At 27.7% G+C, this 23,666-nt stretch overlaps 2 protein-coding genes across 4 annotated transcripts; both read left to right on the plus strand.

The window, feature by feature from the left end:
• The first annotated feature begins 125 nt into the window (after positions 1-125).
• LOC124923776 (nuclear matrix constituent protein 1-like) lies at positions 126-6,066 on the plus strand. 3 transcript variants are annotated; one of them, XM_047463748.1, is made up of 8 exons: positions 449-578; positions 788-988; positions 1,127-1,336; positions 1,579-1,832; positions 1,916-2,186; positions 2,279-2,362; positions 2,863-4,868; positions 5,837-6,066. In XM_047463748.1, the coding sequence occupies exons 3-8, from the start codon at positions 1,148-1,150 to the stop codon at positions 5,844-5,846; spliced, it is 2,814 nt and encodes a 937-aa protein (XP_047319704.1). In that variant the 5' UTR covers positions 449-578; positions 788-988; positions 1,127-1,147; the 3' UTR covers positions 5,847-6,066. The 3 variants fall into 3 exon arrangements, with proteins under 3 accessions (XP_047319702.1, XP_047319703.1, XP_047319704.1); XM_047463746.1 differs by lacking the exon at positions 788-988 and having other exon boundaries at positions 126-578; XM_047463747.1 differs by lacking the exon at positions 788-988 and having other exon boundaries at positions 126-578; positions 5,843-6,066.
• A 3,961-nt stretch (positions 6,067-10,027) lies between these two features.
• LOC124926133 (piriformospora indica-insensitive protein 2-like) lies at positions 10,028-12,156 on the plus strand. The gene is made up of 2 exons (XM_047466308.1): positions 10,028-10,722; positions 10,889-12,156. The coding sequence occupies exons 1-2, from the start codon at positions 10,489-10,491 to the stop codon at positions 12,116-12,118; spliced, it is 1,464 nt and encodes a 487-aa protein (XP_047322264.1). The 5' UTR covers positions 10,028-10,488; the 3' UTR covers positions 12,119-12,156.
• Positions 12,157-23,666: the final 11,510 nt, after the last annotated feature.

The raw sequence follows: 23,666 nt of genomic DNA on the forward strand, positions 1-23,666 counted from the left end.
AGAATTTTTGAACAAAAAAATAAATTATTTAAAATTAGGATCAACCCTAATTCGTTCTGGTATTATATATCTTAGTCTTGATGCTCACGCGTTCTCTCTTTGTAATTTCCACACGCTCGCTCTCCTGTCTGACTACGTAGTGCTCAATTTGATTACTCAATCTTCCTCGCTAGATATTCCGGTGCTAGGGTTTTCCAACTGTACAATTTCAGGCGGTTCGGTTTAGTTCAGTAGAAAGTTTGGATATTCGGGGTGCTTTCTCTTCTGTTGATTTTGAACAGCATATTGAACAGTCTCGTAATGTTCACGTCATAGAGGAAGCCGGATTGAGAGAGAACTCACAGACCATAGGAACTGGGTTTGCTGGTGCAACACTAAAAAGCTTGGACGAAAGAGAAAGCAACGGATTTTGTTGACGCTTGAACTCATTGAGCAACTGTAGGGTGAAGATGGCAGTCGACGGATCAGAGATGAATGATTGGAGGACATTTATAAATTCTGGCTTATTGGATAAAGATACGGAGGAGGCAAGATACCGACAATCATTGGAGGATAAAATAGCAAAGCTTGAAAGAGAGGTCGACCAGAAAACAATTTTTCCTCCTGTTTCCCAATATTTTTATTGATGCTTGAAAGTTAATTACTTTTCTCATAGATTGAGTAAGTGTAGTTAGAAAAATGAAAATATTTTCAAAACCCAAAATAATCATGTGAAGTGTTTTGTTCCTTCCGTCTCTCTTGACAATATGGAGTCTGAGTATTGACTAATTATTGCTTCAATGGACAGTTCTTCGACGTATCCTGTATATTTCATTGCAATTTCCTTACCATATGTATAAAATGGAAGCTGAAAGAATGGTCTTTTCTTTCATCCAAGTAATTGCCATTTCAGTGAGTTGCATGTTAAGAGTGTTGACTATGCTATGCCAACATTTTAAATCATTGCAACTTTTGCTAAACAATGTTGCCTGGAACTTTTGTCAAGTAGGTATACTTTTTCCATCTTTAGAAGAGATATGTTTTTAGTTTATTTGACGATTCTTCCCGTTTCTCTTTTTAAATAAAACAATTTGAGGTGAGGCTAACATTCTCTTCTATCCTTGTGATTCTTTGGTGTTGGTAACAGCTTTTTGATTATCAACATACTATGGGGCTTCTACTTATTGATGAGAAGAAATACACAAGAGAGAATGAAGTACTCGGGGAATTACTAGTTGAGACTCGAGAGATTCTAAAGCGTGAGCAGGCTGCACATTTAATGGTACAGTCAGAAGCCAAGCACAGAGAAGAAAGTTTGAGGAAAGCTTTACATTCTGAAAAGCAATGTGTGGACGAGGTAATTGGAATTCTAATATACTATATTACTCAAACTAAAATATCTTTTAAGCTTTGTACTTTCTTCAAGGCTTAAAGCATAAACTCTCCCTAAGAATCCCCATTACCCTTAAACAAGCACCGTATTGTTTTTCTTTTATTTCTTCAAGTGTTAGTTCCTACACTTTGGCGTTTCTGTATGATGATAGGCTAGGTTCGTCCTCTTACATGTATTTGGTTACAAACATTCACTCTCTGTTGCAGCTTGAGCAAGCTTTATGTGAGATCCATGCAGAGCATGAGCAAGTCAGGGTCACTTCTGAGAGAAAATTGGCTAATGCAAATGAATTGGTTACTGACATAGAGGGAAAATCTCAAGAGGTTGAAGAAAAGTTGATTGCTGCTAGTGCAAAACTGGCAGAGGCAAGCAGGAGGACTTCAGAATTGGAGAGGAAATTGCAGGAGGTGGAGACACGTGATAGTGTGCTACAGAAGGAGCTTATGTCATTGAGCTCAGAGTATGCTGTAGATTTAACAAAACATGTTTCACACATTGTTGAGTTTCATATGTTGATTTGCTTTCTGTTTGTTTGTTCATCAGGCGAATAGCACATGAGGCTACCATTCGCAGACATAAAGAAGATTTGCATGAATGGGAGAGGAAACTGCAGGAAACTGAAGAGAAATTAAATGAAGACAGTAGAACCATACTCAAAAGAGAGGATATTATAAATGAATTGAACAGGAATAATAAATTGAAAGAAAAGGAGCTTGAAGAAACAGAAAAGAAGACCGAGCTTACCAGACGTGCTCTGAAGGAGAAGGAAGAAACCATAGATGCTAGATTATCAGAGATATTATCAAAAGAGAAAGTAAGTTTCTTAATCTGGTTCCAACATCTTGAAATGCTGATAACTTAAATTTTCAAACTCTCTATATCTTACTTTTTGTTATATGTGACCAGGATGTCGAATCTCTTAGAAGCAAGTTGGAAATTAAGGAGAAGGAATTGCATGTGTTGGCAGAAAATATAAGTGTCAAAGAAAAAGTAAGCCTGCAACTAGTATTTTGTTTCTGATTGAGTGTTGTAAAGCTATATGCACATTGGTAGTATTATAATTATTGCTTTCACAATCTCTCTAGAAATCACTGCTCTTGTTTTTCTTATTGATTCTTTGGATATAATATGCAATAGCGAAAGAATGGAAAACACAAACAGTAAGGCCAGAGGTACTGATATATGACTATTTAGGCGTTGGGGATTTCAAAATTCATTTTTGTAAATACAATGAGGTGAAAAAGATGTGTGAAAGTATGCTTATCCAAGTGAAGATGAAGGCAGTGCTAGAATATGAAACTTGTTATTTTAACTTGGTCCATGTATTTATCAAAAGGTTATGGAAGGAAATTTTCTTTATTTCTGTTCTTTGTGGGAAATTTGTGCTCTTAGTACCCTATTATAGTCAAGTATTAAAGGGAGCACACAACTTCCTAGTTAAAGAATCCTAGATATTAAAATCATAATTTTTCTGGTCCTGTATTTTACAGGTAGAGATTCAGAATGTTCTTGTCGAGCACAGGGCCATGTTGGATAGGAAGAAACAGGAGTTTGACTTTGAGATGGAAGAGGAGAGAAAAGCTTTTTACAACGATATGAGAGGTCAGGAAGAGGCACTACAGAACAAGGAACTGGAGGTCAAGCACATAGAGGAAAAACTGGGAAAGCGAGAGCAAGCTTTGGAAATGAAGTCAGAGAGACACAAGGAAAAAGATAACGACCTTGAAACAAGGACAAAGGCTCTGGAGGAGAAAGAAATATCCTTGAAAGCGGCTGAGAACAGATTGGAAGTAGAGAAGAGGGAAATTATTGCTGATAAAGATAGCTTGTTTGCCCTCAAAGATGAGCTTGAAGAGTTGAAGACTAACACCAATCAACGTAGACTGCAGATACATGAAGAAACTGAGAAACTTAGGGTTACTGGCGAAGAAAGGGCAGAACACTTACGTTTGCAATCAGAGTTGAAAGAAGAACTAGAAAAATATAGAACTCAGAAGGAGCTACTTTTGAAGGAACATGAAGATTTGAAGAATGATAGGAAAAAGTTTGAGGAAGAGTGGGAAGCGTTGAATGAGAGGCGGACTTTTGTCTATGAAGAGGTGAAGAAACTTGATGAAGAAAAGGAGAAGTTGGAAAAATTTAGAACAGCGGAGGAAGACAGGCTTGAGAAGGAGAAACTTACTGCAAAAGAATACATAAAGAGAGAGTTGGAAGCTGCCAGAATAGATAAAGAATTAGTTGCAACAACAATGAAGCACGAGCAGTCAGTTCTATCTGATAGAGCCCAAAATGAACACACTCAATTGCATCATGAATTTGAGATGAGGAAAAAAGATCTGGAGACTGATGTTCAAAAGAAGAAAGATGAAATGGTCAAAATCTTGCAGGACAAAGAAAGGGCATTTGAAGAAATAAGGGAAAATGAGCTTAAGAATATCAGCCACTTAAAAGGTATTGTCCAAAGTGAAATGGAGGAACTCAAGCTTGAGAGGTCTAGGATTGAAAAGGACAAGCAAGAGATTGGTTTGAACAAGAAAGAACTTGAAGTGCATCAACTTGGAATGCACAAAGACATTAATGATCTTGGTACAATTAGCAAAAATCTCAAAGAACAGCGAGAAAAGTTTGCTGAGGAGAGAAATAGGTTTCTTGGGTTCGTCGAGAGTCTTCAAAATTGCAAGAATTGTGGCGATGTTGCACAGAATTTTTTGTTGTCAGACATGTTTGTCGAAATGGATGATTGTCAGCAACTTCCACTTACAGGTCTAGAAACTGATCACTTTCAGAGCTCTCAAGATGAGGCTGTTCTTAATTCTAGAAGCCGTATTTCTTGGTTACAGAAATGCACATCTAAGATTTTCAAATTGACTCCTGTTAAGTTCGAGCAAGGAAGTGCTTCCCAGGACGTAAAGTCACCTGTATCTGCTGATTTTGCTACTCTACCAACTTCTGGAGCAGTTAACCCTAAAAATGTTATCAATAATTCTTCTGATGCTCTGCTACAAGCATCAGCTTGCAAAACTAGAGAGGTTGATGTAAGAAACACTCCATATTCTGAAACTCAAAGCTACATGGAGAACAAACAAGAAGAATTTCAAGAAGTTTCTCAACAATCTGAAATAAAGAGTGTTCAGAACAAACGTGGGACAAAAACTAAGGCACGCGTATCTAGAACACCTCCAGTTAAGGCTGTGGTGGATGAAGATTCCAAAAAGATAATGGGGGAGAATTCAGAACAGCAAAAACTCATTGACCAGCAACCTAATGAATCATCTTACATGAGTGCAAGTATGGGAGATTCTAGCCGCACCGAGTTAGCACCTGGAAACTCTCAAAGGAAGAGGAGGCTTTCAGAGAGTCAACAGGATGATTGCGATAGTGAAGCACATTCTGGGAGTGTGACTACAGCTGGAAGAAGGAAACGTCGCCAGACAATTACTCCTGCTCTGCAAACTACTCCTGGCGAGAAGCGTTATAATCTCAGGAGGCATAAGCCGTAAGTCCCAGAATATCCTATCCTATTCATGCAAATACACTTATTTTTATATGCTATATCGTGTTAAATAAGAATACATATTGTTGGTTTCTTTATTAGTTATGGAAAGCTATTTTACTGCTAAAAGTGGCTGAATTTAACTTTTTGGTTAGTGATAAATATTTCTGACTTTCGTGTCTAAAGAGTTTTGTGGATAACATTGTCCCATACTATTATCTCTAGACCGAGTTGGAAGTGATTTTATAAAACCTGAGGTACAACTTTAGGGACTCAGCCTAAAGTTGATGACAAAAGAAAATAAGTTTTAATCCGGTTGAAGTAGCACCTTAACCATCACTTAGTAATGCTATTTTGAATGGTTATATAGACTAAGGCCTTGTTTGATCTAGGATTATTTGCATAACCAAGTGGTTATTTCCAAATAATCAAAATCTGATTGAAAATCAGGGCCTTGTCCGATTTTCAGTTATTTTAGATTAATCTCAAATAACTCTACATCCCCACATCAATCACATCATTAATCATCATCAACCTAGACACCCTTACTTTTTTTTAAAAGAAATTTTATTTTTTCATTATATATTGTATACCCACATAGTGTCTTTTTACCCAGATAACCCACTTTTCAATACCCCAAACCAAAACCAAACATGGTTATCCAAATAGCCAATAATCGAACAACGCGTAGGCTATTTGGGTAAAAAAAACATTAGAGTTATAAATATTTTTGTTGATGAGTAGAGATGGTTGATTATTAGTGGGTTATTTGAATTTTTCAAATAACCCACATCAAACAAGGCCTAGAAGAAATGAATGATGCCCATTATTTCTGTGACAAAAGCTGTAAGTAGTTTGTGGACTATAACTAGGAAGGATCATGGGTTATCTGAAAGGTTATGAAAAAAGTTAAAAAGGTAGAATTGTAGGTGTTCCCAAATATGTGAAGTGATTGATTATGCATGTTAAAGATGCAGTTAAAGATGAGAACGTGGATGCGGCAAAGTTGTTTGAGAATGGATTGTTCTTCTGTGATAAACTATTGGATCTGAAGCAAGATGTTATCAATGGAAATGATCCGGTGTCAAACATCAATAGGGAAGAAGATCTGTACTTTTTTTTTGTTTTCTTTATTCCACAGCATGCCTTTTTGATGATTCTGCTGCTACTATGATTTCCTAAATAGATATCTATTCCTTTTCCAACCGTCTGTAATGTAATGTGTATTAAAAGGCTTAGTGGCGTTTAGCCTCAGAGTTTGACACTGGCTAGAAATCCCCCCTTTTGATGAGACAGGCTTTAGTTGATTCGAATGTAAAATGGGGAAACTGATGATAGATTATTGTTGTCAGTCTTTCATTCATAAATCACTGAATCCACAAAACTAGTTGTTTTTGACAAATCTCTCTAGCCTTTCTCTTTGAACTTTATTATTGTCTTTTGGTTAGGCTTTAGGGTTATGGATAATTTTCTTGTGAAGAATAATGCAGCTTTTTTGTACACAGTGTATTTGAATAAGGCATATTACATCTAGGTGAAGGAAATAGAGGTCTTCTGGACTTAAGACATCTTTAGTTGGAATCGAATTCAAAATCTTTGATTTTTCGATAAAATTATTAGCGGTAGTTGGATAGTAACTAGTATATTGTGATTTGTGAATCATTTTTTGGGGTGTTATTTAGGGAGTAGGGAAATGGAATAAAATAATTATAATCTGGTGCATGGGCAGAGGCAGAAATCAGAATCACGGGGGGAAGAAAATGGAGAAAGGGACCAGACATAGATAGATAGGAGGGCTAAGTAACTAAGTTGATTAGGGTTAAAGGCTAAGCCAATAAACTACTTTTTAGCTAATAAGTTATAATTAAAATTAAACAGTTTGATAATTTGAAATATAAATTAAAGCTTATAATCAATATTGATATGATATGAATAAATTGAATTGAATTAAATTAGTCTTGACTAAATTTTCTTAACAAAAATAAATAAATAAATTGAGTAATTGATGTTTCTAGTTCCTGTACTGCTGCTGCTTTTGTCCTCTATCTGCTCTCTGAGATTCATGCATATATTATATTATATTATATATATTTTGAAGAAATAATTATTTCATAACTATATAATATAAATTAATTTGTCTGCTTCTTAAGAAAAACAAAACAAATCCTTACAATGTTTCATAACAAAAAAACCTCTTAGCTACGAATTAAACATCTAAACAAAACATAAAACTAGTCAAAATAAAGATGCAAAACACTAAGGTCGAAAGTAAAATGACAAATAAACCATTGCAGGAAACTACATTGGTGAATCATCATCTAAGATACTTATAAAAGGTTCAAGATGCAAGCATGTACATTGAGACTTCGTAAAATGTAATGTTTAGAATGAGAATGATTAATATATTTAATTATTAACGGTTTATCGCTTTGAAAATGTAATGTTTAGAATGATTGAGATATTTAATTATTAACAATTTTCATTATACACGAGTGATTATTTTCATTTTAATGTTTATATAATGTATTTTATTTTATTATAAAATATTTAAATTATTTTTTATTATATTTTAGTTATATATATTATATTTATAAAATTAAATCACTTTTAATTTTAGAAAAAGAGAATTTGAATGTGAATAGTTTAAAGATGAGGAAAAAAAAGTTGGTTAAAATAATAAAAGAGTGGATAGAAAATAAGTGGATCTATTGTTACCAATTAAGATTAATTTGGAGGAAAACAATTCTCTTATTTTCCAAAAATATATATATTGTAATTTTGTAATTTATAGTTTTCTATTGGCCTTATTAATGTGGTGTGATTAATAATGTAAAGAGTGAGATGTTTCTGATTTAAAATCTTTCAAAAATCATAGAGAAAAATTAACTTTTCATAGAGAGAAGGATTTTGATGCAGGTACAACTAGTGAGATAAAGCATATTCGATCCTGATTTGTGGTATAGGTTTTGAGTTGGTGTCTTTATTTTTATTTCTATTTTTTTTCTTACAATGGTTCACTTCTTTGATGATTTTTAATCTCTCTCTCTTAAATATCTATTTTTTTCTAAGGTCATCTCCAACCCAAATATCTATTTTCAAACCCAAAATGCAGTAAACATCCCATTAAACATAATTCATCTTCAATTCAAAAATCCAAACTCAAACTCAAAAGAATATTCTCAGAATATTCTTTTTTATAATAATTTTTAATTTTTTCAATATTATCTATATATTTATCTAAAATTACAAATTGAACTCATAACTTTACAACAACTTATTAATTACTTTTAAATTCTAATTATAAATCAATTATTTATATAACTACATTAAACATTATTAAATAAACACAAATTACATTTTACAAACAAAAAAATACAACAAAACAAACCTTTTGAATTATTATACTTTTTTTGGTTGTTCTATGTGTTTTATTTTATTAAAATTGTTTTTATTATTTATTATTTTTTTATCAATATTGTTTATTATTATAAATTTATAATACTTAAAAAATATAAAATATAAATATAAACAAATTTAAATATAAGTTAATCATATAAATAAATTAAAATTATCATGAATTAAGCATATAAATAAATTAAAATATAAATAAATTATATAAATAAATTAAAATATAAATAAATAAAATAGGTATACAAATTAAAATATAAATAAGTTTTGAAAACTAAAAGGACTAAAATGAAAATTTTGAAAACTTTTGAGTATGTGAATAGTGTCCCTGCAAATTTGGGTATGGAGGAGAAAGAATTTGCAAGAAAATTCAAAATGCAGTTGAGTTTGCAGGTGAGTTGGAAGGCTAAAACCTATTTTGGAGATGGGTTTGCAGGTGAGTTGGAGATGATCTAAGCTAACCCCGTCCTCCTTATAAATTTAAAAATTAATTATTTTATAAATATAATATATATTTATATATAATTAAACATACTCAGTTAAATAATTAAAATTAAACAATTTTTTTAACTTATATTATATATTAAAATAAAATATATTATATGAACAATAAAATAAAATAAAATATATTACATAAACATTAAAATATTTTATTTTAATAAGTTTTGCATTAAGACTTGTATTGTAATGCTTATTTATGTATTTTATTTTAATATTTATATAATATATTATTTTGATAAAATATATATTTAATTTTGTTAAGTTTTTTTTTTTAATTAGAGAAAGAAGGTAAATAGTTTAAAAATGATAATGAAAAGTTGAATAATTTGAGAAAAAGAATGTAAGAGTTATTAGTACATGAATTGATCCATTCTCCTCACCAACAATTTGGAGGAATACAACTCCCTTGCATTAATATATATATTTTTGAATTAATAACATGTTTTTTAAAGTAAAGAAAAGAAAAGGGTTGAATTAAAAAATGTAAAAAGTTTATAATATAGATGCATGATGCAGATTTGAGCCAACAAAATACAAAGGATATCCCCTAGAGGTGGACTGGAGAAGCCAGTTTTCTCATATGTTGTCTTTTCTCCAACTATACTGTGGTTGGTTGGCAGAGAGTAATTTATGATCCCAACAGCCCCAGAAATTAAAGAAGCAAAAGGACAAAACCCACCCACAACAGTCAAGAACCTACCTAACTAGATCCAGCCAGCCCCTCATCATCTATCCCCCCATCTCCATCACTTCATCAAACAAGAGGTCCCAAAACCCTAATCCTCCTAGCTAAATGCTCTTAAATTTCATATCCAAGCCGGACTCTTTTCTTTTGACCATTGTTTGTTTATTAATGATATATATATATAGCTATAGATAGATAGATGCCAATTAAACTAAACAAAACAAGGAAAAAGACAACTCCCGCGTATTTAATTAAAACCAACTCCCATATGTCATAACTCATATATTGTATGTAAGTGTACTTTAGCTTTCAACTGAAAAGTTTACCTAATGTCATAATTACTGTTAAGAGAAGAAGAAGATGATGATGCAGAAGCTTTACAAGATCAGAAGAACAGGCATATATTGCTTAAATATCATATTGAAAAATTAAGCTATTATAATAATGGCGCCAGAACAGTGGGCAAGGTGTAAATATCATGAACAATATATCCTGTTTGAAATCCAAAGCGACTTGCATGCATAATGTGAGAGAAGAAAGGACAACGAAAACAGAGTTATAATCAGAATGAAGTTAATGGATCATGGAGAAAGATGCATGTCTGATAGAAAGAAACAAGTATTGAATGCTTCTCACCCTAAATACCCCCCGAGTAGCTAGATGTAAGTAGTATAATAGCAGCAGCATTCACTTTTAATGATGCTCTGTTTCTTCTTGATCATCATCCTTTTCTGCTGCTACCAATTTTTACTTATATAAAATATTATTATTATTATCACCTTTTAAGCAGCATAGATAACTGTGCTAGCTGCTGCTATACACTACTGTCTCGCTTTTCCTGCTGCACCAATATCTTCTCTCTTTACATCTGCATACCTTTTCTTCCCTAATATTAATTTAATTTCTCTCTTTCTTCTTTTCTTCTTCTTCTTCTCTCCATATATTTGAGTTGTTTTTTGTTGTGTTGGTTGTGGGTTCCCCCTGTTTTTTCTTTGTTTCTCTCTACTTCATTTTTATGATTACTGGATTATGATGATGTCCAATCACAAAACACCCATGAAAGGTCTGATATTCATTATTGGATGTTCCCTTTTGGTTATGTTATCTTCCCGTGTGTGGGGAGAAGGAGATGAAGGAGTTATGTTGGCTCCAATGGAGATGAATGACAGAGAGGCTATGTACACTGTTATCCAGGGCTTTGTGGGGAAATGGTGGAATGGATCCGATCTTTATCCAGATCCTTGTGGCTGGACTCCAATTCAGGTATGTATGTATGCATGTATGACTTCTTTCTTTTTTATTATTTTACTATTTAGAGGTGGGTAAGGCTAAACAAGAAAAGAATAATCTCTTTGTGTGTTCCGTAGTATATATGTTTCCATAGATTCTCCAAACATCAGAATGATTGACAATGCAAAAATATATGCAGGGTGTTTCTTGCGATTTTTTTGATGGCTTTTGGTATGTAACCGCCCTTAATATTGGTCCCATTCATGATAACTCTCTCACTTGTTCTTCAAACCCAGAATTCAAATCTGAGTTATTTTCACTTCAACACCTCAAGTCTCTATCATTCTTCAGTTGCTTCAACTCCCCTCACCGCCATCCCATTTCCATCCCTCCTGCAAACTGGGAGATGCTTTCCGGCAGCCTTGAATCCTTAGAATTCCGGTCAAACCAGGGCCTTGTCGGACCCATCCCAGAAATACTTGGCACCCTTAGAAATGCTAAATCTCTTGTATTGCTAGAGAATGGTTTGACAGGAGAACTGCCCATTACCCTCGGCAACTTGAAAAAACTGAAAAGATTGGTCATTTCTCAAAACAGGCTAACGGGTCGGATCCCGATCAGTTTGGGAGGGTTGTTGAGAGATGTCTTAATTCTCGATTTAAGCGGGAATTCATTTTCAGGGTCGATACCCAGTAGTTTAGGAGCCATGGATTCGTTGGTGAAGCTTGATCTCAGCAGGAACCAACTGGAAGGAGAAATCCCGTGTGAATTGGGTCGATTAAAGAATCTAACTTTACTGGATCTCAGCAGAAACAAGCTTTGTGGTGATCTAGGGAATTGGGGGGTTCATCATCTGAGGTCGTTGAAAGAGTTGATGCTATCAAACAACTCAATAGGAGGGAATTTATCAAGTGTGGAGTGGAAGAAGATGGAGGGTCTGGAGATATTAGACCTGGGGAATATGGAGCTGACAGGTGGCATACCGGAGTCGATCACCGAGCTGAGGTGGCTGAGGTACATGGGAATGAATGAGAACAAGCTCACAGGGAATATACCCCTTAAGATTGGAGATCTGCCAAGATTGGGAGGAATGTACGTAAATGGGAACAACCTGACAGGGGAACTTAAATTCTCTGGATGGTTTTATGGGAAAATGGGGAGGCGTTTCGGGGCATGGGGCAACCCAAATATGTGTTACCCGGTTTGGTTGAAATCAACAGGCACTGTTCCATATGGGGTAAGCCCATGTCAGCAAGCTGGTTCAAGTTCAAGATCCGATTCGGGAAAGGAGGGGAGGAAGTTGAGTCAAGTTTCCAAATTGGGGAAGGAGTTATTATTATCATCGTCGACAGGCTCCATCAATGGAGTTAATGGGGTTTGGTGCTGTATATTCATGTTATTACTACTACTACTAATAAGGATATCATAATAATGATATTATAATAATTAATTCATATGATCAGTAAATGTTGGAATGGAAAAAACTATTGTTGACTTTTTAAGTTACAATATTATTATTATTATTATTATTGCATTTGTATTGTATGTTACTTTGATATCAAATATTTCAAGTTAATTAGTTGTTTGTTGATTTTTGTTGTCTTATTTTTTTTTACAATAATATATTTTAAGATTATTGGTTCTATTAATGAATATGGTAAACTTTTGTTTTTAAAATATTAAATCTAATTTCCTACTTATGGATACAAAATGATGATTCGAGCATCTTTAGATTGTTTTTTTTTTTTTTGGTTTTTAGATTTTTGGGGGTCCTATGAAAAAGTTTAAGTGAAGCCAGCCGAATCAATTAGAGACATTCTACATCTTTTATTAACTTTACTTTTTAAAAAAAAAATCATTTAAATATGTATGATCCATCGCTATCATTATTAACACACTCATCTCTCTTAGAGCTCCATTTGATCTTTTGTTTTTCAAATCTCAATTTGATAATTAAAAAAAAAATTAAGTGTTTATTGACAAAAAATACCCTTAGTTTTTCTGTTTATATATATTGACTGATCAATTATTTTTAAATAGATAATCTCATTTCTCTTATCTTTTCTTACTCTTCTTAAAATAGTTTTGTATATTTTTCTAATTTATGGCTTAATGTTGCATCTTCATATAACTTTATTGAATTTTTTCTTTCTTTTTTTTTTGTTTCATAACATTTAATATAGTCAATCATAATTTTTTTATTAAAAAAATCCATAAAAGTAATATATATTTGAACTAAAAAATTATTACTAATATATATATATATATATATATTCATTCAATATACTTTTTATACTAAAATACAACCAAAACATATTTAAAAATTATTTTGATTTTCCATCCAAACACAAGTTCAACTTCAAACTCGAATTCAAACAGACCCACCGTCTTAATATTTTTTTATATGATTTAATTTTCATTATTAATAAATAAGTAAATGTATATTTAAATAAAATTATTTTTTATCTGATAATGTGAAAATATATTATATATATAATGTAGTTTAATAGAGAGTTTGGAGCTGCTATATATAAGAGAGAACTAATTGAAAGGATCTTATGGTAGCAAGAAATAATTAACTTTGGGAATTATTATAAAAATTATATATGTTCTACTTACAATTAAATAACATAATATAATTAAGGATACAAAATCTAATTATGATAAATTGACTAACATAATGAAAATGAGACTTCTAGTGGGTTATTTATTTATTTTAAAAAAAAAAATATTAACTTGTACTAATTTACTAATATATAATGATAAAATATATTTTATTTTGATGTTTAATTAAAAAACAGACACGACCAAATATACAAAAGTACAAATTAACTCATGAGAGCTGACCTTTGACTAGAGAGTTTCCTAGGTATGATTCCACTTGCTCAACACTAGTACTACGAACGAACCTCGGTCCCCATCCCGCTTCATTACATTTATTTGAATTTAATTTATTTTATAACTCCACTTCAAATTATAAATTTATGTCATTCCAAAATAAAATATTAGTTATTCTCATTTGATAATCTCAAAATTTTCAATTTAGTAAAATACCATTTGGTGTCAATTTTTTTTTTTTTTTTTTTTAAGTATAAATGGAGTTGCCTTGTTTATGGGCAGAATCAACATAGGTAGTAGGGTGAAGTTAGCTAGGCAGCCACATAAGACCGGCCCGTTTTAAGTGACACATTAGACAGCTGGCTTAAGGCCCCCACTTTGTCGGATTATCTTAATAGGTTTATTCAACTGAATTAAATTACTTTTTTATTAATTTTAATACAAAATTATTATATATTTTCAATATAACAAAAATTAAATAAAAGTTATATATATTTTTTTTTGCCCGGCCCCAAACGGCTCTGCCTGTACGTATATAATAATATGGAAACCAAACGAAGTCGCATAACCCAAAAAACCGTTGACTTTAGTTTAATTAGAGTTTTGTGGCTTGCAAAACAATCTAGCTAGTTAGTCTCTCTCTTTCAAAGATTTCACACGGTATTAGATCCTATATATATATGTATCATGACAGAAAGACAGACAGACAAACTACATCGTCTTCTTCTTCTTCTTCTTACAAAACACTCTGTTTCTCTCTCTACTAAAAACTCCATTATCGCATATTACTTGATCATATATATGTCTCTTAATCGCATATTTGTTATCTTTCTATTGATGATGACCCTTCTTCTTGGGTCCTCGTTGGCGGCTCGACCGTGCGCTACTACTACGATGAAGGCGGCCGCCGGAGATGATAAAAAGGATTCAGATCGGCGACTCATGATCACGTCGACATTAGTTCTGCAGAAGCTGCCTAAGGGCATCCGTGTCCCAGTCTCTGGTCCATCTAGACGCCATAATTCTGTACCTCCAAATTGAATATATATATCTATATTCCACATACATTATTGTTTTCTTTTTCTTTTCAATACATTATATATACACACTAGAATTAATATTGTATAATTAATTGTAATAATATTGGTTTATTTATTTATTTAAAACATCTCGTGATTGACTTTCTCAGAATTGTCATGCACTTCATGATAAATTTTGATTCGTGATATTAATGTGTATTGTACAATATATTTACATATATACGAGGGCTTGTTTGATCTTGGGATTGTAGGATTTTTTTTGTATTTGAAAAGATCCTTGTTTGATATAAAAATAAAATATGGTTATTTGAGATTTTTGTAGGATGGTTTATTAAAATGTTAAAATTAAGTTACTTGATGATTGATTAAAATGATATTATAAAGAGATAATTTTTTTTTAAAAAAAAAACTTTAAAGATCAAAAGAGAGTTCTTAGGATGGAGACAATTTCCTAATTAATATGCTTGAATTAATGCATGTTATAATTATAACAAGATTAATCATGCATGATGTGTTGATGAAGAAAGTAGTTGTTGTAAGCTGGAGGGTTTAGTTAGTAGCTATCTAGATCATATTTGTTTAAATTTAAATTAAAATAAAATTTGTTATAATATAAAAATATTATCATATAGGATAAGTAATGATAATATTAATATTATATTATAATATTTTTTTTATAATTTTAATATAATATTTATATATAACATGATATCTAACTCTAAATAACAATTCAATATAATTATTCTTTTTATTCTAATAATGTATGAAAATAAAAGAAAAAACACTTTAAAAATGTGGTCAAAGTATAGTACATACATCGTCTCGTCGTAAATTCGAAATATATAATTGGTACTTGACTACCAAGCATCATCTATAATATATATAGAGAGAAAGAGATCTAAATTCTCCGAATACGCGTTTCTAATTTATTTATGTCTGTTAGCTATAATATTATATATATATATATATATAATTAATAAACACGGAATACTCATTTTTTTCACCGGCAAATTAAAGAACCAGCTGGATATTAATTAATAATAATATATATTGACTGTGATGGCCAAATAGTATATATCTCTTTCTTAGATGAATTCTGAAATTTCTTATCTTCTTCTCTATTGGATATTGCATATAATTCCATTGCAATTTCGGTATTTGAAATCTTTTTTATTTGTTGGGTTATGTCTAGATAGGGAAGTTTGATTATTTCGTACTACTCATTTTCATAATGCAGTGTTATTTAAAAGTAAAGTAATAATAATAATAATAATAAATAGGTTAAAAAATATATTTCACTTTCTTATCTTACAATATATATTGAAAATCAGATATCAATCTTACAACATTCTCTTAAAATTGTTTTTAGAACACACATGTTGATAATATTCTATATATATTATTATTTGTTTTTCGTAAATTAATTAAAAGGCTCATGCACATTTCTTAGAAAAAAAGACAAGACATAAAATAATTTTAATTTATAGGTTGAAAGTATACAAACGAAGTATGTACATGATCATATTCTGGCCGGTACATGTTCATGATTATCATGCATGATTTAGGTTGGGAAATGTTAGTTTAATTATTTTAATAATAGACTAACTAAGACTTGGTCTAAACACGTTTCCTTTTTTCTTTTATAATTAGTAGGTGAATGCTTATATATGCTAATTTAATTTATTCTTTATTATTTCTTAGATTATCGGTTTGTTTTAGTCGCAAGTTGTAATTACTAATGTTATTAATTATGACTAATAAATCTTTGATAATATAATAAGGTTTACTTTTATATTAAATTTAAACTCATTCAACGCTGAAACTAAGTATTGTCACATTTCCACACCATGTGCTTGGTAAGGACGACAATACTGATTTGTCCAAGTTGGATTTTTTTTTTTTATTTGGTGCTAACAGTGGTAACACCAATTAATCCAATAAAATCAAGTATGTTACTTTGTGAGTAATTAATTTTATCTGTAAACATTCAAATTGATCCAAATTATCTGTACACCGAATATCTAAACTGAAAAATATTTGATCCACACCATGAATAAAGAAATTTTATAAATATAAACTAATTTGAAATATATGGAAGTTTGTAAAATTGTTTTAATTAATTAGCATCTATAATATTTATCTAGCTAGTTAAATATTAACTTTTTATATATTATAAATTTTGTTTGATTGAAATTATAGAAAGAAATATGTATATGAATAAAATAAATTTTAGTTTTTTTATTAATTTTGAGTTTACTTGTATTTGTTAAATAATTCATTTATTTAGTTTGAATTTTTTTATTTCAAATAAATTTAATTGAATGAAGTATGCATATAATATAATATATATGGCCGGCCCTATTGGGCCATAAGGCATAGGGGCCTAAAATCTTTTATAAAAAAAATAATTACATTAATAAGGTTTGAAATTGAGAACTAGAAAAATATTATATCATTTAATTAATTAAATTAAACTATTTAGGTTAAACATAATACAATATTATTAATTTTTATAATATAACAAAATAAAAATTTAAATAAAAAATAATAACAATTTTTTTTCTTAAAAATCATATTTCATTAAGTTTTTTAAAAAAATTAGTATATTATGGTTAAAAGTAGAAAATACTTTTATTTTTGTAAATAAATTAATTTTATATAACTAAATAAATGATCATTTTGGTATTTCAATATATAAAATGAATGATTAAATTATTGAAATGATAGATGAAAAAAAAACGGAAAATCGATAATCTAACCGAACCGATAACTTACAAGTTTCATTTTATAACCGGTTATAACGGTTCCGGTTAACCGGTTTTTTTTACCGGTTAAACGGTTCGGTTTTCGGTTGAACTATTTTTCTAACGGTTTAATTGGTAAATCGGTAATAATTTAATCATATATATTTATATTAGTTATTTTGTAAATATTAAATATATTATAAATAATATTTAATAATTTAATTTTAAATTATAATTTATATAAAATTATTTAAGAAAAAATTAATTTATAGGACTATCAGTTTAAAAATAGATACTTTTAAAATATAAAAAGAAGGGGTTTGACATCTATGTGTTCGAAGAAGTGAAAACAATAATAAAAACAAGAATTAAAAATTATTTAATTTAAAAAATTGAATTATCAATTTCGGTTAAATCGGTTAACCGATCGGTATTGACCGGAACCAATGATTCCAAAACCGGTAAAACTAATCCCAATACTGGTCGATTAACCGGTTTGTAAAATTTAGAATGGAACTTAACCGAAACCGTTTAACCGGCTCTATAAATTATGATTGGATTTTGAGATAAAATTCTAGAAAACTTAAAAAATATTATATCAAACTAACTTTCAAACTAAGAAAATAAGGCATAGTTTAGATATGAGTTTTTTTGTAAATGTATAATTTTATTTTTATTTTGTTAAAAAACTTAAAATATATTAATATATAATAATATAATGTAAAATAAATAATATTTTAATATTTGGATGAATGAATTGAATTAGTTAATGTGATAAAGATAATGATAAATAAAATTATGTTTTATTTTTTTATTTGAGTTATTAAAATAACTCAAACGAGTATTTTGAAATGGGTTAATTTCATAAAATTAAAAAAAAAAAAACTATAAAGATATAGCTAATAATTGACACCGATTCAGGCATATCGAACAATCTAGATAGATAGCAAATGGAAGGATGAATGGTGGATCAAAGGACAAAACCCAACAACTCTATTGGGCTTTGGTCACTTACAATCTAATACGTGTCTACGAGACATTAAAGAAAGGAAGTTTATTTTTGAAACTAATTATTTTAAAACTATAAAAAGAATATGAGAATATTAACAATCCTCCAATTATATATATTTTCATTAGTTAATAATTAATATATATATAGCTTGTACGTATATCCCATCAATCAAGTCACAAGTTTTTTAGGATCGAAAATGAAATGGAGTCCTACTAGGAGGACCATATATAATTATTGTATGGTTCCGTGACGCCTCTATTACTACTAGCCTTCCATTTCATTCATTATCTAATTAGGTATACTTTTAAAGAAAAAATAAACAAACTAATATAATAATTTTAATTATATTCATTAAAAATAATAATAATAATAATTAACTATGTAAGTACTATAACGCATTAATATTGTATGAGATAAAATAAGTCGAATTTCAAATCAATTAACCCATTCATTAAATATGATTTTCCACTACCTTTTAAAATTATTGAAAAAAATAAACCCTTACAAGGTTTGATCATAAGATTTAAGGTTTATTAATTCTTACACTGATAAAATTCACCATTTTAATTGATGTTAAATATATATATATATATATATATATATATATATATATATATATATATATATATATATATATAATAAAGTTATAAGAAAGAATTTGTACCATTTGTATTAATAAGAGAACATTCCGACCAGCTCAATTAATAATTATTTATATTAAATAAATAATAAAATTTATATATATATATATATATGCACGAAATTTATATTGACGAAATTTGATAATTTTGTTTGTCTAAAATAAAAATGAAACAATAGCATTCACGTTATATCAAGGTGAGGATTTATTAAGGAGATTAGATGGACTTCAGTCTAGTTTAATTTTTTTACTATAAAATCATGAAATTACCTCATAATTTCTCAATTTTTTTTTTTATTTTAATTCATTATTTATTTTTCTAAGTAAAAAAATTATAAAATAAAATTTTATCCACTCTTTTTATTTATAATTTTTTTTAAATTTTTTTAAGTTTATCCCGAATATTTTTAAGACTCATTCATAAAAATGTATTAATGGAAAGAAGATAAACTATTAATGAAAAAAATATATTTTGAATTATGCTTAATCATCCCACTTAATCACTATTTCACATTATTCATTATAAATATTTTCTCTTATCAATAGTACTATATATATATATATATTATTTCATATATATATATATTATTTCATATCGATATAACATGACACAACAATCAAGGTAATTGAATTTATTTTTTATTTTTTATTACAATTTAAGATCTATATACAAAAAAATTATATTTTTGTTTTGCAATTTAACTCACAGATCAATATAGATAAATATTCGAATTAAAAGTTCATTTACAAAATATATTTACGCATACACAACTTATAAATAAATTTAAAAAAATCATGAGCGATCTAATTATTAAAATAATCATATTCCATACAAATGTAAATATAATGAATAAATTGATACTAATATTGATGTAGATTTGTGTGAATTATATGTGAAATAGTTTTAGCTTACTAATAACAAATACATTAGATGATTATATAAGTAATTTTATTCTATTAAATGTCAATTTTTATTTTTTTTTATTTATAATTAATGTATTTGAGAGACTTATTTTAAAAAATAACATAAAGTTGACTGAATTTTTTATCTTTAATTTTAAAATATTATAAACTGTTTTTTTTAACTATTTTGTGACTCGAATATATAACTAATTCCCAAACTAAAATTAACAAATCATTTATTTATAAATTAACCTACTTTTTAAAAAAAAAATTGTTTTTTATTTGTTTATTTATATTTAAACTCATTATTAAATATATATTTAAATTATTATTTTTATTAAAATATTTAAATTATTATTTTTATAAATTTGATTATTTATATTTTAAATATATTTTACTGTATATATCAAAATTAAATTGAGTAAATATTGATGAGAATGATAATTTAAATATATTGTTACCTCTCATCTGGAAAATTGGTGAAAGGTTAGTGACTTATTATTTTTTTTTAATATCTTAAACATTGTTAATGCTAAATTTTTTTTTTTTTTGTTAAGTTTGTTCGTTGATGAAATATTTGACTTATATATTTATTATCGTTTCTCAAATTCTTAAAATCGTTATGATTCGACTTTGTTTGGTGACACTTTGAACGGTCGTGTTTTTGTGATTAAATTTAAACGATTCTTATTTATATAATATTAAATAAATTAAAACATAAATAAAAAGTTATTTAAAATCGTAATTTAAATTAGGGGTGAGTCGATACGATATACATTAATGTTTTATTTGTACCTTATATTTTACCTAGAATTTCGGTATGCAAAAAATGCATACTTTTACCCTACCTTGATTTCAGTATACCTTAATTTCAATACGGTATCGATATTATACCTTTGATACCTAAACAATATATTAACTTAAAAAAAATTAATCTCACGGTGAGGTAGAGAAACATATATAGAATAATATTTCAGTATAATTATATTTTGATATTATTTAAAAATTATATTTTTATAATTAAATTAATATTAATTATTTCCTTATAAATATTATATATATATATATATATATTAACTTTTAAATATTATTTCAGTATATCTTGATATATCAAAATTTTAAAAATCGCATACCTTTACCGTACTAATAATTTCGGTATCGGTATCATACCTTACATTTTTTTCGGTATACCTTAAAAATCGATATTTTCGATATATTTTTTCTCATCCCTAATTTAAATATAAATATATATTAAAATATAAATAATAAAATTTATAAAAATAATAATTTAAATATATATATCAAAATATAAATAATTAAATTTAAAAAATAATAATTTAAATATATATATATATATATATTTAATAATAAAATTAAATGTAAATAAGTAAAAAAAAAATATAAAAAATAAGTTTGAATAATTAAATAGATTAGTTTGAAAATAAATAAACTAATTTAGGTAACATAGTTTGATAAGTTAAACAAGAACCATATGAAAATTGGCTCGGACATATATGTCATGTTACATGATTAGATAACAAGCTTATTAATTTCTATTTATAACTCACCAAATTTTTATATTTTATTTTAATTAGTTGAGTTTTTATACTTTTATTTTAAAATATTTTATTTTGTTCTCGACAACTTATCTAATATTTAATTATGACAATTTTGTGTTGTTAATTATATATGATTAAATTATTTAAAATAAGTAGTTTTTAACTTTACAATGCAAAAACATCCTACTATACCATAGGTATATGTATATTCAATATAACTTCTGTTTTAATTCAAATTCTAGTTTTTAAAAAAATAAAAAAAATAATGACATAATTAAAAACTAGTTAAATGATATCTAATATAGAATTTTTCTATCATTCACCCATAGATATAATATTTGGTTTAAACCAAATACCCACTGAATTCGAATTTAATTTTCAATTTTTGAATAAAATTTTAAATTAATTCAATTTTAAATACGAATTTCGATTTAATTACCAAACTGAAAACCGAATTCATTTATTATTATTTATTTTAATTATCTTTGATTATATAATTTATTACATATAATTATACATAATATATTAAAAAAAAATCAAATTCGGTTTGAGAAAACATATTTGAATTCGATTCGATTTTTAAATTGACTAAAAATAATAAAAATTTGAAAAATTCTAATTAAGGAACTCAAAAATCAACCGATGAACATCCTATTAACCTCTATATAATGTTTATTATCTTTTTAAAAAATATACTTGATGCTTAAATTTGTTATTTTTCCTTTGTCAATTTGTTGATGTTAATATTGTTATTTTCTTTCTTTACCTACCTGTTTTGAATTCATGAGTTCATGTAATATATATTTTTAGATTGTTTAATAAATATAATAGTATATAGGTTTTTTAAAATTAATTCAATGGCAGAAATTGTGATTTTAGCACACATATATGGCTATCAGCTGATTATATAAATGCGTGTGGTTATAAAGGGCTTATTATTTTGAAATAAGTTTTTTTTTTTTTTTTGAGAAAAAACAGAAATAATATTCCATTAAGAAAAATAATATGAGTTATCAGGTGTGTCCAATGATTAAAATATACTCAGTATTAAGTTTTAAAAAATTAAAAGAATGTAACTTTTTGTTATAGAATTTAATCATGTAAAATGTTTATGAAAAATAAAAATAAGTATTTTAATAAATTATGAAAGTTCATTTAGTTTAGTGATAAAAGACAAAATTAATGATTAGGAGACGATGTGAGATGATTAATCCATCAACATAGTAAGTGATAAATTTTTTTATTTAAAAACCTTTTTTAAGTTAAAATCGTGGACAATAAATATGGATAGTGTCAACTTGCTTTTTTAAATTAGAAAAAATGATTTTGTTTTAATTAATTTGAATTTAAATGATGTAATATATACAGTTGGATCTTAATTATATATATATATATATATATATATATATATATATATATACTAACTTGTTTTCAAACTCACATTTTCTAAATATTTTAGAATACTGTTGTATTTAAACTTTAAATAAATTTGAATATCGTCTCCTCACAAGTTACAACTAATCTTCTTTATTGTTGTAATGTATAAAATTGACAACTGCTAATGAATAAAAAGTTCTTATTTAAGTGGGTTAATGGTTTCAGTTAATTTACTCTGAGTAATAAAACAAAATTTTATTGTTCTTTAAAACATAATTAGTTAATTTGAAAATGATATAATAAATTATTCTTTATGTTTACATTAGTTTTATTTATCTCAAACACTCAGTGAATTAGTCCACTAAGCAATAAGCAAAAGTTAAAGGGACAATCAGTCTTGTCTTATAGGCCATAGACTATAGATTCGATTCCCACTTCTTCTCACACAGTAAATAAAAAAAACTTGAGTAAGAAAAAAAAAATTAAGGCTTTGTTCTAAATAAATCTTATAAAATCCAAATAAAATCAAATTTTCAATCCATCATTTTTAACAATTATATAACTCATTTCATTAACAAAAATACTCTATTTTATTTATATATTAATACCTTTTAAATATTTTTATCATTAATCATCGTTCTTTTTTTTATCTCTGTTTTAAAAAAGTACTAATCCGAAACATGCCTAAGTTGTTTTAAATATGCTAGATATGAAATGAGCATGGAGTAGTTTGAAATTTTTGTTTGACAATATTAAATAATTTTTTTCATTTGATAAAAAAATATATTTGAATTTCTACTTAGTTTATTTACTAAAATAACATTTTGTATTTAAAATTAAATTAAATATGAATATTTTAGTTTT

Source organism: Impatiens glandulifera, chromosome 2 (genome assembly GCF_907164915.1).
Source record: "Impatiens glandulifera chromosome 2, dImpGla2.1, whole genome shotgun sequence".
In the NCBI taxonomy this organism is placed as follows: Eukaryota; Viridiplantae; Streptophyta; class Magnoliopsida; order Ericales; family Balsaminaceae; genus Impatiens; species Impatiens glandulifera.

Bases quoted from the DNA above. Each gene is read 5' to 3' on its own strand.
- LOC124923776 (XM_047463746.1), top strand. From the start codon at position 450: ATGGCAGTCGACGGATCAGAGATGAATGATTGGAGGACATTTATAAAT. The intron at 1,337-1,578 runs GTAATTGGAATT...TCTCTGTTGCAG, and splicing joins AAAAGCAATGTGTGGACGAG to CTTGAGCAAGCTTTATGTGA. The intron at 2,187-2,278 runs GTAAGTTTCTTA...ATATGTGACCAG, and splicing joins AGATATTATCAAAAGAGAAA to GATGTCGAATCTCTTAGAAG.
- LOC124926133 (XM_047466308.1), top strand. From the start codon at position 10,489: ATGATGATGTCCAATCACAAAACACCCATGAAAGGTCTGATATTCATT. The intron at 10,723-10,888 runs GTATGTATGTAT...AAATATATGCAG, and splicing joins GTGGCTGGACTCCAATTCAG to GGTGTTTCTTGCGATTTTTT.